Source organism: Elephantulus edwardii, unplaced genomic scaffold, assembly GCF_000299155.1.
Source record: "Elephantulus edwardii isolate Elephantulus edwardi_28Jun2011 unplaced genomic scaffold, EleEdw1.0 scaffold00062, whole genome shotgun sequence".
In the NCBI taxonomy this organism is placed as follows: domain Eukaryota; kingdom Metazoa; phylum Chordata; class Mammalia; order Macroscelidea; family Macroscelididae; genus Elephantulus; species Elephantulus edwardii.
The window spans coordinates 14,855,340-14,871,038 of record NW_006399812.1 but is presented as its reverse complement, the minus strand read 5'-3'; the positions used below and the strand labels follow the sequence as shown (position 1 = coordinate 14,871,038).

Below are 15,699 nucleotides of genomic sequence, written 5' to 3'. Positions count from 1 at the left end.
GTGACTCAGATGCTGGCAGGTGCTGGGTGGACCTGTGAGATGTGACACTGGGAGGTACCGGGTGGACCTGTGGGATGTGACTCAGATGCTGGCAGTTGCTGGGCGGACCTGTGGGATGTGCTCAGAGATTGGGTGGGTGGGCTCGTGAGATGTGCTCACGTGCTGTGTGTGTCGGGGGTGTTTGGTGGACCTTTCACTGGAAGTTTGATTTAGACACTGGGTTGGTTCAGTGGAACTGGAGGATGTGCTCAGAGACTAGGTGGGTGGGCCTGTGCTCAGACAGTGGGTGGGTGGATGGACCTATGGGATGTGTTAAGATGCGGGATGGGTGGATGGAACTGTGGGATGTGCTCAGATCGGATGCATGGATCTGTGGGTTGTGTTCAGACACAGGCGGGTGGACCTGTGCGGTATGTTAAAAGCTGGATGTGTGGATAGAATTATGGAATGTGCATGGGTTGCGCTCAGACTCTGGGTGGGTGCGTGGGCGTGTGGGAGGTGTTCAGACACAAGGTGAGTGGATGGACGTGTGGGACGTGCTTAGAGACTGGGTGGATGGACCTCTGTGTGAGTGGAACCGTGGGACGTGAATTGGCAAATGGAACTGTGTAGGTGGGCGGTGTATAGACCTGTAGGGTGTATTCACACGTGGGGTAGGGAGGGAGTGACTGGGGAATGTGCTCAGACACCGAGTGGATAACACGTGGCAGGCAGATCTGTGGGCTGTGCTTGGTCACTGGGCGGGTGGGTAATTGGACTAGAGATTATGAGGAGGAATCATCTGTGATGCCAGATGGACAGATGGCCCTGCCCACAGGGCCATTGCTCTGACGCTGAATGGGTGTCTGGGCAGAGTGTGTGACGTGGCCAAGGTCCTGGGAATAACTCCTAACAAGGTTCTACTCACAAGATGAAGGTGAAGAGAATCCTAGAGGTGCTTTCTGAGGGAAGTCACCCTGTATAGTTTGGGGGGTCTCAGTAACCTCCAAGTGAGTTTTGCATATTTATGTTTTAGGTTGTTGTATCTCACATCAGTAGCAAGAAAAGATGTTTTTGTATGGCAGCACTTGTCCATCTGCCCTCCGTGTTGAATTGACCTTATTTTTCACCCCCTTCCCATCCCTGATTGTCGGGGTGCTATATGCTGTATGGGACCTGCCATCTGCCTCGCGAGACCCTTCTTCACTCTGTCTTTTGCTGTTCAGCCACCCTTTGAAATCTCTTTATTCATGGATTGTTCATTTCCATGAGTTCTGTGAAATGCTGGCTAGCTAGCATCCCTGAGCAGCTTAATTATACTCACTGCCAGCCATGGTTTTTGCTGGCTTTGCTTTTCTCTGTCACTTGATGTTGGTGTTTCCCTTAGCTCAGAGGTTGGTTCTTGGTGGTGTGCTCAACATGGTCCTTGAGTCCCTGCCGTCCCCTGTGGCACAGCTGTGTTGGCTCACTGCCGGCTGCTTGCAGGGAGGGAACCACACAGCTGGCCAGTGTACAGCCTGTCTTCGTCAGTGCTCATGGGACAGTCAGGAAATCAGGGCGCAGTCGAATGTTTCTCCACCCTGCCCCTTATGGCGGCCCATATGAAATGCCTGTATATGACAAGGAGCCCACTTTCCTGCTCTTGACCGCCCTGTCCAGGGGTGTGGGACCTGTGTTGCCCCCACTGTGGGGCTGTAACTGGATGCTTCCCCTCTTCCCCTAAAGCTGCTCTTTGTCCCTAATACTCGCCATGACAAAGCATCTCACGGGAACCACTCCCACCTCTGTGGCTGTTCCCTCTAGCACATTTTAACCTGTGACTTTGATCTTCCTTCAATCCTATGTCAACTATTTTGTTATCTTATTCTGAGGATTCTTCATGGTTCTTCCATTATTTCAATGCGGATGTAGAGTTACCTGTGTTTTAGCTTTTCCAGTCACGGTCAAGAAACTAAGTAAGTGAGCCTCAGGGCCCGGGAGGGACATCTGGAGCCAACAGTACCCTCACTGGGCCTCTGGTCTACAGTCCGGAGTCCCCAGCCCCCAGTACATATCTGCCCCAGACGCTCTGCTTCCTCTTCCATCTCCAGCTGGGAGCTTGCCCAGCCAGGCATCGCTTTGCTTTTTTATGTTTTTTCTACCTAAGTATCTCCCAAATCTAAACCTGTCTCACTGCCCACACCGAGTCAGTTGTCGGGCCCCCATCAGGCTTTAGCCCATGGTGTTGTTGTAAGGTGCTGTTGAGTCAAGTGCTCAGAGTGACCCTGTGAACAACAGATCTGAGCCCTGTCCTATCCTGCACCAGCCTCTCCATCCCTAATACACTTGAGCCCATTGTTATGGTCACTATGTCAGTCTACCTCTCGAGGGTCTTTCTTTCACTGAAGTCTGTGAGATGAAGCTTCACCATCTTTGCCTCCAGGGAGCACCCTGGTTTCACTTTCTCTACAACATGCTTGTTCTTTTGGCAGTCCGTGGGATATTCAGAATTGTCCCCCAACACCACAACTGAAAGGTATCTGTTCTTCTGACATTCTTATTAATTGTCCAACATTCAGATGCATAGCAAGTAATTAAAAAAATCAATGATGGCGGGCTCTGGTGGCCTAGTGGCAAGAAGCTGTACTGCAGTCCCTGAGGTGCACGGTTCAAATCCACCAGATGCTCCGCTGAGAAGGAGGGACAATCTCCTCCTATACCAGTCAGATTGCTTTGACGGTGCACGCACGCACACACACACTTAAAAAAATATAAAAAAAAAATCAATGGCTTGAATCAGGTCCACCTTAGTCTTTAAACTAAAATCATTGCTCCTCAGTATTTTGGAGAGGTCATTAACAGCAGACTTTCTCAGTACAACACATCTTCTAGTGTCCTAACTGCTGGTCCCATGTGTATTGATTGTGGATCCAAGCAAGATGAAATTGTTGACAAATTCAATCTTTTCTCCATCTGTCATGATGTGGCCTGTTGGCCCAGTCGTGAGAATTTTTGTGTTCTTGGTGTTGAGATGTAATCCATAATGAAAGTTGCAGTTGTTGGTCTGCAGCAAGTGTTTCCAGTCCTCTCCACCTTCAGTACGCATCACACCCTTCAGTTGTGTCTTCTGCAGGTTGGTTGATGAGTCTCCCTCCGATTCTGATGCCACATTCCTCTTCATAAAGTCCAGCTTCATGAATAATTTGCTTGGCATACAGATTGAACAAGTAGGGATGAAAGAGCCCTGGTACACAGCTGTCTAGATGTTAGCCTCCGGTCCTCTCATGTGCTCAGTCTTCTCTGTCCCCACCCCACAGCTGCCTCCTGACTGGTTTTCCAGCCTCTACATGTTCACCATTCCAACTCATTTTCTTCACTGCTGGCCAGAGGTGTTTACTGAGAGTGAAACCCTTTTCTTTTTCACATCTCTTCACTAAAGCTTTTCTAGATCCTGGTCAGAAAGAAATCTCAGTTCTGCTCATAACATTCAAGGACCCTGTCTCCTGCTTTCCCCCATCACTTTCCTATTCAGGCCATTCTCTTTCCAGGAATGTGGTTCGTTCTCTCTCTTTAATAAATAAAGTTCTCATGTAATTTTGATATAAAAATGTAAAATGTATTTCCCCCCTGTACATTTTCAGATGTAGCTGGTAGAACACGTCTGAGGTGTATAGAAATAACCAAAGAAAAATTTGAAGAATTTCAAGAAGAAAACTTGTCTTTAAGCCATATAAATCAAACCCTTGCCCATGAGTGTGATGTAGTGAAGCAAGCAATGAAAGAACTACAAGTAAAACTTAAGAAATTGGAAAAAGAAAACAGAAGACTGAGAAAGGCTGAGAAAACATCCTCTCAGGAAGGTTCCCAGGAAGGTTGGGACAAGTGCACTTTCTGTTATTAAAAGAGTGAACTTCTCTTTCCTGTCATCTGTTCACTGACTTTTTGTTTTGAGAGTTAATACCTTTATGTTGTTGCATTTGTAGATTTTTCCACCTTATTGTTGCTGCTTTTATGTTACATTTAATGGTCTTATATATTAGTATCATTAAGATGTTAGAATTTGGTTTCACATATTATGTCATTATTCTTAATTTTAAAATATATTTTGTTGTTGTTGAGAATGCAGCAAAATGTGCACTATTTCCACAGTTTTAGCCTCCAACTCAGTGGCACCAGTTAGATCCTTCAAGTTGTTTCATCATTCTCACCTTTTTCCTCGTTTATTCCTTTCCGATTAACATAAACTTACTGCTTTTTAAGGTTCCTATCTAATATTCAGTTTCTATTGTCAATTTGATGTCATAGACATGGTTCTTAAAAGATCATAATGCTCAAGACAGACTTTTTTTTTTAAAAAAAAACAAACACAAAAACCCCACTAGTTAAGCTAAACTGTTGTTGATTTTAAAGAATTGTCTCAAGGCGGTTGTCTCAAGTTTGAGGGAGTCAGCCAACCTTCATGACTCCAGGAAATCTGGAGTCTGTGAGAATTTGAATTTCTGTTCTGCATTTTCACCCTTTTGACCAAGATTCCTCTATGAAATATTTGATAAAAATGTTCAGTAATGGTAGCCAGGCGTCATACAGTTCTGTACTGGAACCTAAGGAGGTTTAAGGAAACATTTAGCCACACATTCTATATCCACTTTCTGTTGTTGACTCTCCTCCTTTTGTTGTTCAGTGCTGTTTAATGGCCTTGGATGTTGTTAAATTGTCACAGTTTTATGTATGTTTTGGTTGTTGGATTTTTGTCAGATATAGGATTTCTAATGATAGAGGATTTCCAGAGTCTCTCAGTCAGTAACTTTCTTTTAACTTTTCTGGTAAAGTCTTCTGATGAGCAAGAGTTTCTCATTTTTATGAGATTCCATATATTTGTCTTTTGCTATTTTCTGCTTTTATTATTATATCGCATAATCCATTGTTGAAGGCTAGAACTGTTAGTGTTGCCCTTGCTTGTCCTTCTAAGAATTTTACAGTTTTGGTTTTAACATTTAGATTCTTAATCCGTTTGAATTTGTTTTACGTATGGTGTGAGACAAGGGTCATGTTTAATTTTTTCTGCATTCAGAAATCTAATCTTCCCAGCACTGTTTATTGAATAGATTCTTATTTCTTTATTAAATAGACTTTGCATTCTCATCAAAGATGACAGATGTAGTAGATACATGGGTTTATTTCTGAATTCTCATTTCTCTCTATGCCCATTGGCAAGTATACCAGTTGTTGTTGTTAATTCCCAGCTTATGAACATATAACTTTCTAAGTGTGTCTTTAATTTGAATTTGTAGGCGTTGGAAAATGTTCATACAGATCTTATTTAGCTTTGTTTTTGTTCAGAGAAAGACAGAGTATTTAAAAACTATACAAGCAAGTGAAGGTGATTATAATGGAGAATTGTTGTAAGCTCTTTCTTTCTGTTCTGGTCTTTGTTGTTTTATTTTCTTCTGGTGGATTTAGGCTTATGTTGTTCTTCTCATTCTAGTTCCTGGGCTTGTCAAGTTAGGATGTTGATTTGCAATCTCTCCTAATGTTTCCTGTTGGCATTTCAGGCTGTAAGTTCTGCTCTGGTGACTATCTTCCCTGCCTTTCTTAAGTGTCCCTGTGCTGTGCTTTCATTGTCATTTAACCCTAGGAAATGTGTTATTCCTTTTTGACTTTCTAAACTACTTGGGTAGGTTTTTTCTTTGTTTGATTGTTTTAAAAAGTATTGTTTCATTTCCATATGTTTGTATATTTTCTCGTTTTTAAATCTTTGTTTTCTGTTGTTGATTTCTAGCTTTGCTATTTTGGATTGAAAGACATCGTCTCTATGGTTTCAGTTTTTTTCAGTTTATAAAGATTTGCTTTGTGACTTATCAAGCGATCTATACAGGAGGATGATCCATGTGCACTGAAGTATAATGTATATTGTGTTGTTTTGGAATGGAGAAGCTTTTTGCATATTGTCAATTTTGCCCTTCTTTGTATATGTAATATTTTCTCAGTTTGTTGATAATTCAACTAAATCTGTATTTTTCTTTTCTAACTTTTGTCCTTGGTATCAAAGCCTTTTTAACGCAAAGATTATATGAATATATACTAATACTTTCTTTATATCCTTTTAATTTATGTAAGGCAGTATTAGGGTTGCTATACATTGCAGGTGACTCAGTGGCACATCACAACAATAACATTCTATGACAGGTTTGGAAGCAGGAGTGGCATCCACTTCCTAAAACAGATGCCTCTGGGAACTCTATGAACTTTGATAAATGTTGATAGTTTTAGAGGGGCTTTAGGCCTTTTGTTCATAGGGTCACTATGAGTCGTGCTTGACTCGAAGGCAATCAACAACAACAAGGCAAAATTATAGTTCCAAGTAAGATACTATGATTTTCTTCATATGTCTCTAGATATTTCTTGTTCTAGGCACATTTCAAGACATATATGTATATATAATAATATTTGTGTGTATATATGTATATATTTGTATGCACATGTGTTTGTGTTTATATATACATGTATATATGAACATATATGTACATACATAAATATATAATCCGAAACAATGACTTTAAATTTTATTTTCATTTAAATTTTTATTTTAAGCCACATGCAAACATTTCCAAGTTAATGTTGACTGTTCAATGTCTAAAAACTTTATTTAACTTGTATTCATTTGTATATGTATATATTTACTATCAGTTTCCTCTATGAGTCTGAAAGGAAGAGGCAAATGATTAGCAATTGATATAAAATTTTGGTAAATTTGACTAACTGTCTTATCTTACAGTATTAAGTTATTGCTTGCTTTATTTATCTTCAGATTCAGCTGTGCCTGAATTACTTCGTCTACGAAAACAAGCAGGAGAACTAGTGGATGAAAATGATGAGTTGAGAATGACTGTCCATCGTCTGAATGGAGAATTGAGTAGATATCAAACCAAATTCAGGCATTTGTCCAAAGAAGAGGTAATGTTTCCAGTTAAGGAAAATCTGTTTTCAGATTTTTAATGTTTGCTCCTGAATTGATTCACAGTCCTGAAGGGCTCTTAACTTTATAGTTTGAGATGAAAAGGATACATCTAAAGCGAGATGTTGGTCTTTCCTTTCCTCCCTCCCTCCCCATCGCAAGCACCAGGATTGTTTTTTGCTGTATTTGATCATAGAACTTTCTTTTTGGAAGTACTACTCAGGTTTAACCTGTTTTTAAAATAGCAGCTTGAGATATAATTCACATACAACAAATCTCAGCCATTTGAGTCTATAGTTCAATGGTTTAATATATTCAAATTTTATAGCCATCACTACAGTTAATTTTAGAGCATATTTCTCACCTTAGCAGGATACCCTGTGCTCATTAGCAATGATTTTCCCATCTCTGCCTCCCCTGGCCTTGAGAACCACTAAACTGCTTTCTGTCTATCAATTTACCTATTCTGAACATTTCATAGAAAGAGAATCATATAATATGGTCTTCTGTAACTGACTTCTTTTACTTAGCATAATAACTAAACAGCAACTGAAAAAATCCATGTCTTGAGGCCACACAGTTTTCTTACTCTGTAGGTAGAAAACTCAAACTCATTGCCATGGACCCAGAACGACTCAGCTAACCCTCCATTGGGTTTCTGAAGCTGTACACTGACTGCACTGAATGAGTGTGTACATCTTGGAGTGGCTGATGAATTCAATAGATGCTTGCTTTTTGGTAATGGAAAAGTTAGCACTGAATGTGAGTAAAGTGAGCGTAGCTTGGCTGAGTAAACAGGCTAACTAAGATGTCTAGTGAATTAAGGCACATTTAATAATTGCTATATGATTTTTCAACAATCACCAAAAGATTCCAATTTTTCTCCTCATTTTTGAGTGACTTCCCACCTGAGGGGATTATCTACAAGCATTATTCTTCTATTATTCATTGGGTTTTCAAAGAAGTGGATGGTCAGGCCTACTTCTTAGTCTGGATGCTCCATTGATATCTGCCCACCGTGTATTACCTTGCTGGTACTTGAAATGCCAGTGGCATGGCTTTTAGCATCACAGCAACATTCAAGTCACCACAGTATAGCAAACTAACAGACAAGTGTGGTGCCCATAAGAGCAATCTATAAAATAACAAGCTTGCATGCTATGGGAGATAGAAAACAAGCTCTCTGGCCTGGAACAGTCTGTCTGTCCTGAGGTTGGAAGGCACTGGGGGGAAAAAAGAGAGAGAACAACAGCTGCAAGCATCCATTGACAATTGGACCATGGAATATACAAAGTACAAATCTAGGAAAATTGGAAGTCATGAAAATGAAGTAGAACACATGAAGATGACATTCTAGGCATTAGTGAGCTGAAATGGACTGGTATTGATCGCTTTGAATCAGACAGTCCTATGATCTTTTATGCCAGAATGACAAGTTGCATTGCTGCATTCAGAGTCAAAAAGAACATTAGAAGATCTACCCTGAAGTACAATGCTGTAATAGGATACTCTCCATACACACACAAAGAAGACCTGTTAATACAACTATCATGTAAGCATACTCACTACCACTAAAGGTAAAGATGAAGAAATTGAGAGTTTCTACCAACTTTTGAACCCTGAAATTGATTGACCATGCAGTCAAGATGCATTGATAATAATTGGTGACTGGAATGCAAAAGTTGGAAACAGAAGAACTGGTAATTGGAAAATTTGACCTTGATGTGAGGCTGGATATAATGATTGCATTTTGTTGCAATAATTTATTCATTGCAAATACCCTTTCCATGAAACATAAATGTTCACATCACCAGATGGACTGCGCAGGAATCAGATTGACTATCAGTGGAAAGAGTCGATGGACAAGCTCATTATCAGTAGTCAAAACCAGACCATGGACTGCCTGTGGAACAGACCATCAATTACTCAGGTGCAAGTTCACCATGAAGCCAAAATGCAACCTTGAGTTTCTCACAATCAAATGTAAAAACCATCACAAGAATAGATATGATACATTGAACACTAATGACCAAAGGTGGGAGATGGCATCAAGGATATCATCTATGAAGAAAGCAAAAGGTAAGTTGCAAAGTAAAGACAGGAAAGAAAAAAGCCAAAGTAGATGTCAGGAAAAACAGAACTTTACACCAGAATGTAAAGAAGCCAAAACAAAGGAAAGACATTCTGAAGTAAGAACTGAACAGAAGATTTCAAAGAGCAACCCAAGAAGACAAAGCAAAGTATTAAAACAAAATGTGCAAAAAGCTGGAGTTAGAAAACCAAGAGGGAAAAACACACTTGGCGCTTCTAAAGCTCACAGAACTAATGAACCAAGTCAAACCTCGCATTGTATACTTGATCCTGAAGGATCCTATGGACCAAGTCTTGAATGATGCAGGAAGCATCAAAAAAGATGAAAGCAAAACAGAGTCTTGTTGTACCATAAAGAATTGGTGGACACGGGAACATTTCCGGAAGTAGCATGTGGTCAAGAATCAATGGTAAGGAAGTACAAAGTCCACGCTGCACTGAGAGCATTGGCAAAAATAGAGCCCCAGCAGTTGATGGAGTACCTACTGAGGCATTTCAGCCAACAAGTGTAGCTCTGACCAGGCTCACTGGTTTATACCCAGAGATGTGGAAGACAGCTATCTGGCCAGAAGACTGGATGAGATCCATTTGTGTTCCCCTCCCTCCGTTTTTTTGTTGTTGGTTTTGTTTTGTTTTTTTTTAAGTGACCCAACAAAGTGCAGAAATTAACAATGTCATTAATATCAGATTCAGGCTTTTATAGTATGGCTAAATTAACATTTGAGTAAGGATTATTCCAGGTTCCCTATAACTAGAATCTAAACCAAGCCTTAAGAACATCACACTGAACCATGAGCATCTTTAGATGTATTGAAAGAAAGAAAGAAAAAAGACAACTCACAAAGCTTTTTAAAGGTTGGGTTTTTTTTAAATGTTGGTTTGCTTACAGAGTACCCATAAAACTTTAAATGAAGAAAATAAAATTCAAGCATTCAAGTCCAGCCCCATTTAAAAACTACTGGACATATTCCTGATTAGAGTTGAAAGAAACTTGGCTACTAAATGCGACATGTGGCTCCAGATTGAGCATTTAAATGAAAAAGGACATTAGTTTGGAAATTGGCGATATTTGAATATATTACCTTAGACTAAAAAAAAATCTTTTATTAAGTATTCATTTCCCAGCTGTCACAATTTTACTGTGGTTAAGCTAAAGAATATTCTTTGATTTTGAAAATACACATTGAAACATAGAAACAGTATTATGTCTACAAATCATACTCAAACATTTCAGAAAAAAACTATTCCATCATCTGCAACAAGTACAACACTTTCATACAGATGCATAAGTGGCTGATGAATCATCTCAGTTAAGAATATTTGGGTGATGAAATGTCAGAGAAAGTGTGGTTTAATTTGCCTTCATTATTTATTTTGTTCTTAGATCTTAAACATCAAAGGTCTCCCAATGAAGGGTCCTACACCACCCTGGTTGGTAAGTGAAAAGTCATTTGTTTAATTTCAGACCCATATTTTCTGGGGTATATTTGAATCATTATTGAAATGATTTTAAATTAAGTGTTAATTTTCTGCTCGTGTTTCCCTGTGAGGAATGTATTAATCCTCTTTTATTCCACTGTATTCAGCTGGACCGGAAGTACCTGTCACCCCTGTTGCTGGCTTATGAAGACAGGATGAAAGAGAAGGACGAGCTCATTGCCACCCTCAAAGTAGGTTAGCAGATGTCTCAGAAGAGACAAGGTCAAGGCTTATAAGGTTTTGAAGAAATGTTTTTATGGTGGGTAAGCCCAGCATATAGTAGAGTGTCAAATGTTTGTTAAAGAAGGGATGAGTGCAAGGCTGGCAGCAGAAATGAGACAGGGGAAGTTACAGGCAATGGTTTGTGCAGTTGAACAGCTAGAAGCATATATGTCTGATTGCTTTGTGAAAAACGTTCGAAGTATCTTGTTATTTAAGATTCTCACCAAAGGGCAGGACAGGGCAGGATCATGGAGCTGACTGAAGGCTGAATGAGAAATATCAGTGTGGAGGTGGCCTAGCGGAAACATTGGCTGACTTCCTCGAAAATTAAGAGCTAGCAATAGTGCCCTCACGTTGGTCTGATAACTGACCATCTCTTGCCGACTTCAAATAAGAGAGGCCTTCCTGGGAGCTCTGGTGGCCTGGCCTGTAAGGAGTTGCCGCGGGCTGCTGCACTCGGGAGGGGCTGCAAGCCTGGGGTCTAGGGTCTCGAAGAGGGAACACGAAGGTGGGTAGAAGTTCGGCGGAGGGGCGGTGAAAGAACACAAGACACACAGTCAAGTGATCTTGATGATTTTAATTGTAAGTCATTTTCATTCTTCTTCTTTCTTCCCTGCCTATTGCATTTAGCATGATATATTTATATCCCATTTCTACAATTAGGGGCTTAACAATAGCCAAAAAAACCCAACAAAAGTAAGAATAAAGTTTACATTATTTTTTTGCACACAGCTATTCTTTATGGTCACGGTTCCTTGGTAATTGGAGAGCTTGGTAGACAGTGGCTTTCCTTGAAGTTTTCGCCTCAATCGGGTGATTTTGTCACGCAGACTCCCTTGGAGTTGGTGTGACAAGGAGTCATACTGCTGACTCAAATGCTATGACTCTGCCACTTTGAATCCAGAAACTATTCCCTGGGAGAAAGATGGGTAATCTTCTCCTGCGCAATTTACAGCAGCTGTTGAGTCAGTTCATACCTGAGGGCAATGACTGACTTTCGTGGCACAAAATGAAGAGATGCTGGTAAACCCCAACACTAGTCCTCCAGCCACCAAAATGAGCTTTAATTGAAGATGAAAATGTCGTAGTTTTATCCTAAAAAGTTAATTTCTTCTACAAAATTTTGAAACAAATTAAAATTAGTATTTACCATCATCTCTGCTGCTTCACTCCCCTCCCCTTTTTAAAAAAAGTATCAAGAAGTTATGGAAAATGTGGTAAAATAAAGACAAGCATATTAAAAACCTGGGTTTCTCTTGACCTTGTACTTGGTGTTGCCTCTTGTCAGTGTCCAGCGTGTGAACAGGCACGTGGCACTGGTCAGGCTGATGTTTAGAAGATCTGCTTCCTAACATTTGCTCTTAACTGTAGTGACAGTATACAAATGGGGAAAAAACCAACCCATAGATGTGTATCCTAACATTTACATGTGTTCTATTTCAGGAGGATATGAAGGCGTTTAAGATTCGAGTCCAAGAAGTCGTGAAAGAAAATGAAGAATTACATCAAGAGTTGAATAAGAGCTGTCCTGTTAGCAATAAGGACTGGCAAGTGGTGGTGTGGTTTTTGCTATTTCTCTAATTAAAAGGGATCATAGGGATAAACGTTATTAAATAATCAAATATATTTTTTAAACTATTTTACTAGTGCTTCTAAGACATCAATGCACTAAAATCCCCGTCACTTATGCTCAATTTGTTTTGAAGGTTGCTTTCATTTCCCAGCTTTTGTGTTATGAAGTTGTCTTTTTCCATGGTCATCTTGGCTGTCCTGAACCTGTTGATTCACTTTCTTTCTTAGAACTCTGTGGCTGTCCTCAGGAATTGAGAACAGAAAGCCTGTCCTTCAGTGTGTGGATAAGGCCTTTCAGCCCCTGACAGATCCTTCCTCCTAGGGACGCTGCCCCTCCGATCTGGAAGGTCCTTCCTGGGCCCCTGCTCAAAGGCCATTTGTCAGGAGCTCTCTCTGTATCTCTTTCTGACATAGTCCTGTGTCTGCCACACTCCCCGGGGTCAGGCCCGTGTCTTACTTTTTTGTCACTGTATGGATCCAGCACAGCAGGAACAAAAGCTCATCAAATGAGCTCCCTCCCTGTTTCGCTCATTCCTGTTGAGTGGGTTCCAGCTCACAGCTTTCACAGGTTTCATAGGCTGTAACTGCTGTGGGAGGAGACTGCCTGTCTTTCTCCCTTGGGGTGGCAGCTGGATTTGAACCACCTGGCTTTGAGTTGGCAGTGTACCTCTACTATGCCACTAGTTGTTGTTTGTTGTTGCATACCATCAGGTCAGAACTGACCTGTAGCTGAGCCTCCGGTGAGTTTTTGGAGGCAGTAATTCACACAGAAGGAGACTGTCCCATCTTTTTCCTGTGGATTAGTGGGTGGATTCAAACAACATGCCTTTTGCTTGGCCACCATAATGTCTTTATAAGGTTAAAGGTAACATCCAGAAAAGAGCAAGGAAACAAAAATTATTCAGGCATGTCTTTGCTTAGATAGGTATGTTAACTTAATTTTTTTTTTTCTAAGTCTTCCCATCATTGAAAAAAAATGAAAGGGCTCTATTTGCAGCATCCAGAATTCTGAGAAGCAGCTTTTTAAGTTGGTCTCTGACTTCCTGGTGTCCTGATGGTGTAGTGGTTAAAGAATTCAGCTGCCAGCCAGAAGGTGGTTCACGCCTGCGGGTCATGCCTTAGAAGGAAGATGAGGCAGTGTGCTGTGAAGACCAGCAGTGGCAGAGGCCCTGCGAGCAGTTCCGCCTTGGCCTGAAGGGTGGCTGGGAGTTGGGATGGATTTGGTGGCACTGACTTAGGTTTGATGTGTCATTTAGGACAGAGCTAGGCAGCTGCTGGTCTGGGTTCACTGCAGCATTCTCTGATGAATTGGATTTTCATCCGTGAGGTCCACTAGTGTGCCCTACGTTGAACCCCCTTAAACAGCACCCTGGAAAATAGCTATTAGACTGGACCTCATGTGCATCCAACAGCCCTGCTGAGAATCTGGAACCACAGTGTGGGAAAATGGATTTGAGAGCGGGGCCTTCCCTTAACCCCATTTTTGGGTCATTTTAAGGAAGTGTAACCAGATTTGGCTTATGGCTGCATACAAAGTTGTTATTATGTGCATTGACTGCAACTCCATGGCACATAACATCAGCAACTTTGTATGTAGCCATAAGTCAAGCCTGGTTATATTTCCTTAAAATGATCCAAAAAGGGGGTCACGGAAGGCCCTGCTCTCAACTCCACTTTCCCACAGTGTTCCCCAATCCTGCTGGGCTCTGAGGTTGGCACACTCCTCTCCCTGGGTGTCTTGAGCAGCATTTGGATGGGGTGTTAGGCCTGTGCAATGCCTCTCGTGAGGGCACCTAGGCCTCCCTGTTCCTTGAGTTCTCCAGCTGGGGCTGGGGGCCGCCTGGGCTCCGCAGCATCACAGTCCGCAGGCAGATCGGCCACCACACGAAGCCTCTTGTGCTCTCGCTTGGCTGGCTGGTGCCCTGTACCTTCCCAGGTGTAGGGTCTCACACCTGTGTGCAGTACTCAGGTACCCTGCCCTCACCCTGAGTTCAGCAGAAGCATTCCACTTAGTTTTAAATAATTTCTCAGTGACCTTCTGGGCTTCAGCTAACTTCTTTATACATTATAGTTTTATATACATCTCTACATTATACATCCTAGCTCTCCCCGACAGACTGGGTGCCCTTGGACTTGATGGGTCTTCCTTTACATGACTTGTTTGTTGTTAGGTGCCCTGTGGACAGCAGATCCCTGCCCTATCCTGCTCTAGTCTCATGGTCTCTGTAATGCTCAAGGTCATTGTCACTGTGTCAGTCCATCTTGTTGTGGGTCGTCCTCTCTTTCTTTGACCTTCCACCTTTCCCATCAGGATGTCTTTTTCCAAAGACTGACCCTCCCGACCCACCCCCAAGCCCAACAGCCGCCCCAAGGATGTGAGGGGAAGGGTCAGCATCTTTGTCACTTTGTAAGAAGCACTGTGGTTGCACTTCATCCAGGACAGACTTGTTTTGTTGGCGGGACAGGATTGTTGAACAAAAGTTGAGGTTTTTTCCAAACTCATTTTAGAGTGACTATCCCATTGATTTGTAAGAAGGGAAGGAGGGAGAGATGAAAACTAGAAAGAGTAGAAAGGGAAGTCCAAAATGTAAACTAGGTCACAGAGGACCTGTTGCATTTGAAGCAGGAGCGAGGAAGCCAGACATGCCAGCCGGCCAGCCCCCGTCCACCATGAGTGCAGGGAGGGCACTTCCAGGAGCAAGGGAGGTAGTGGACATAATTGACCCCGTACACCTGTTTTCTCTCTTTGTTGTGCCTGACTTTCTTACATAGAAAATTGAGATATTTTGCTGGTTTCTCTTGCATGTTGGGTGGTAAACATTTAGTTCCCTGTTCCTTGAGACAAGGGAAGGTCAGGAAGGCGAGCAGGGCTAGGGTTGGCTTCACGTCATCTGTAAGGATTTGCTCATGGAAGGGCAAGCCTGCAGGGCCCAGTACAGCCAGAGAAGCCATTTCAAAGCTTTGGAACCATTGTTTTTTGCCAGTTATGTGACTGGTAACAAATGCAATTTTTAAATCCTGTCTGAATTTTCTAAACTCTTTGGAAAATAATTCTTGTTGGCTTAAAAAGAAAACAGTGGATAGAGAGGATTGGAGATACACAGACAAAAAATTCTGTTTACAAAGAATTTAAACAGTTGTATGCATGAGAGTGTATTCTGTTATTCTTACTTTTTAAAAAAATACTGATTTATTAACAAAGTTCATGTACATTGTTTTTCACACCAGATCTTTCCTATTTTCTTCACCCCCCCATCAAATTGTATCACCCTATAATTCTCCAAAGTACTGAAAATCAGTGGTGTCTCTCTGGAGACTAAGGTGTGTCTGATACAGGCCATGGTCTTTGCTATCACTTGTTATGCATCACAGAGTTGGACAATGACTAAGGAGGATAGAAGGAGAATTGATGCCTTTGAGCT

General features: G+C 41.6%; 1 protein-coding gene across 1 annotated transcript in view; it reads left to right on the top strand.

Annotated features, from left to right (window-relative positions):
- The window catches only part of CEP89 (centrosomal protein 89kDa), a 79,020-nt gene that overhangs the window by 37,907 nt on the left and 25,414 nt on the right, over positions 1–15,699 (top strand). Inside the window, exons 8-12 of the mRNA XM_006887871.1 lie at positions 3,600–3,818; positions 6,773–6,912; positions 10,389–10,439; positions 10,591–10,674; positions 12,149–12,252. Of these exons, the coding sequence (XP_006887933.1) occupies positions 3,600–3,818; positions 6,773–6,912; positions 10,389–10,439; positions 10,591–10,674; positions 12,149–12,252 (598 nt within the window). The remainder of the gene's footprint in view (positions 1–3,599; positions 3,819–6,772; positions 6,913–10,388; positions 10,440–10,590; positions 10,675–12,148; positions 12,253–15,699) is intronic.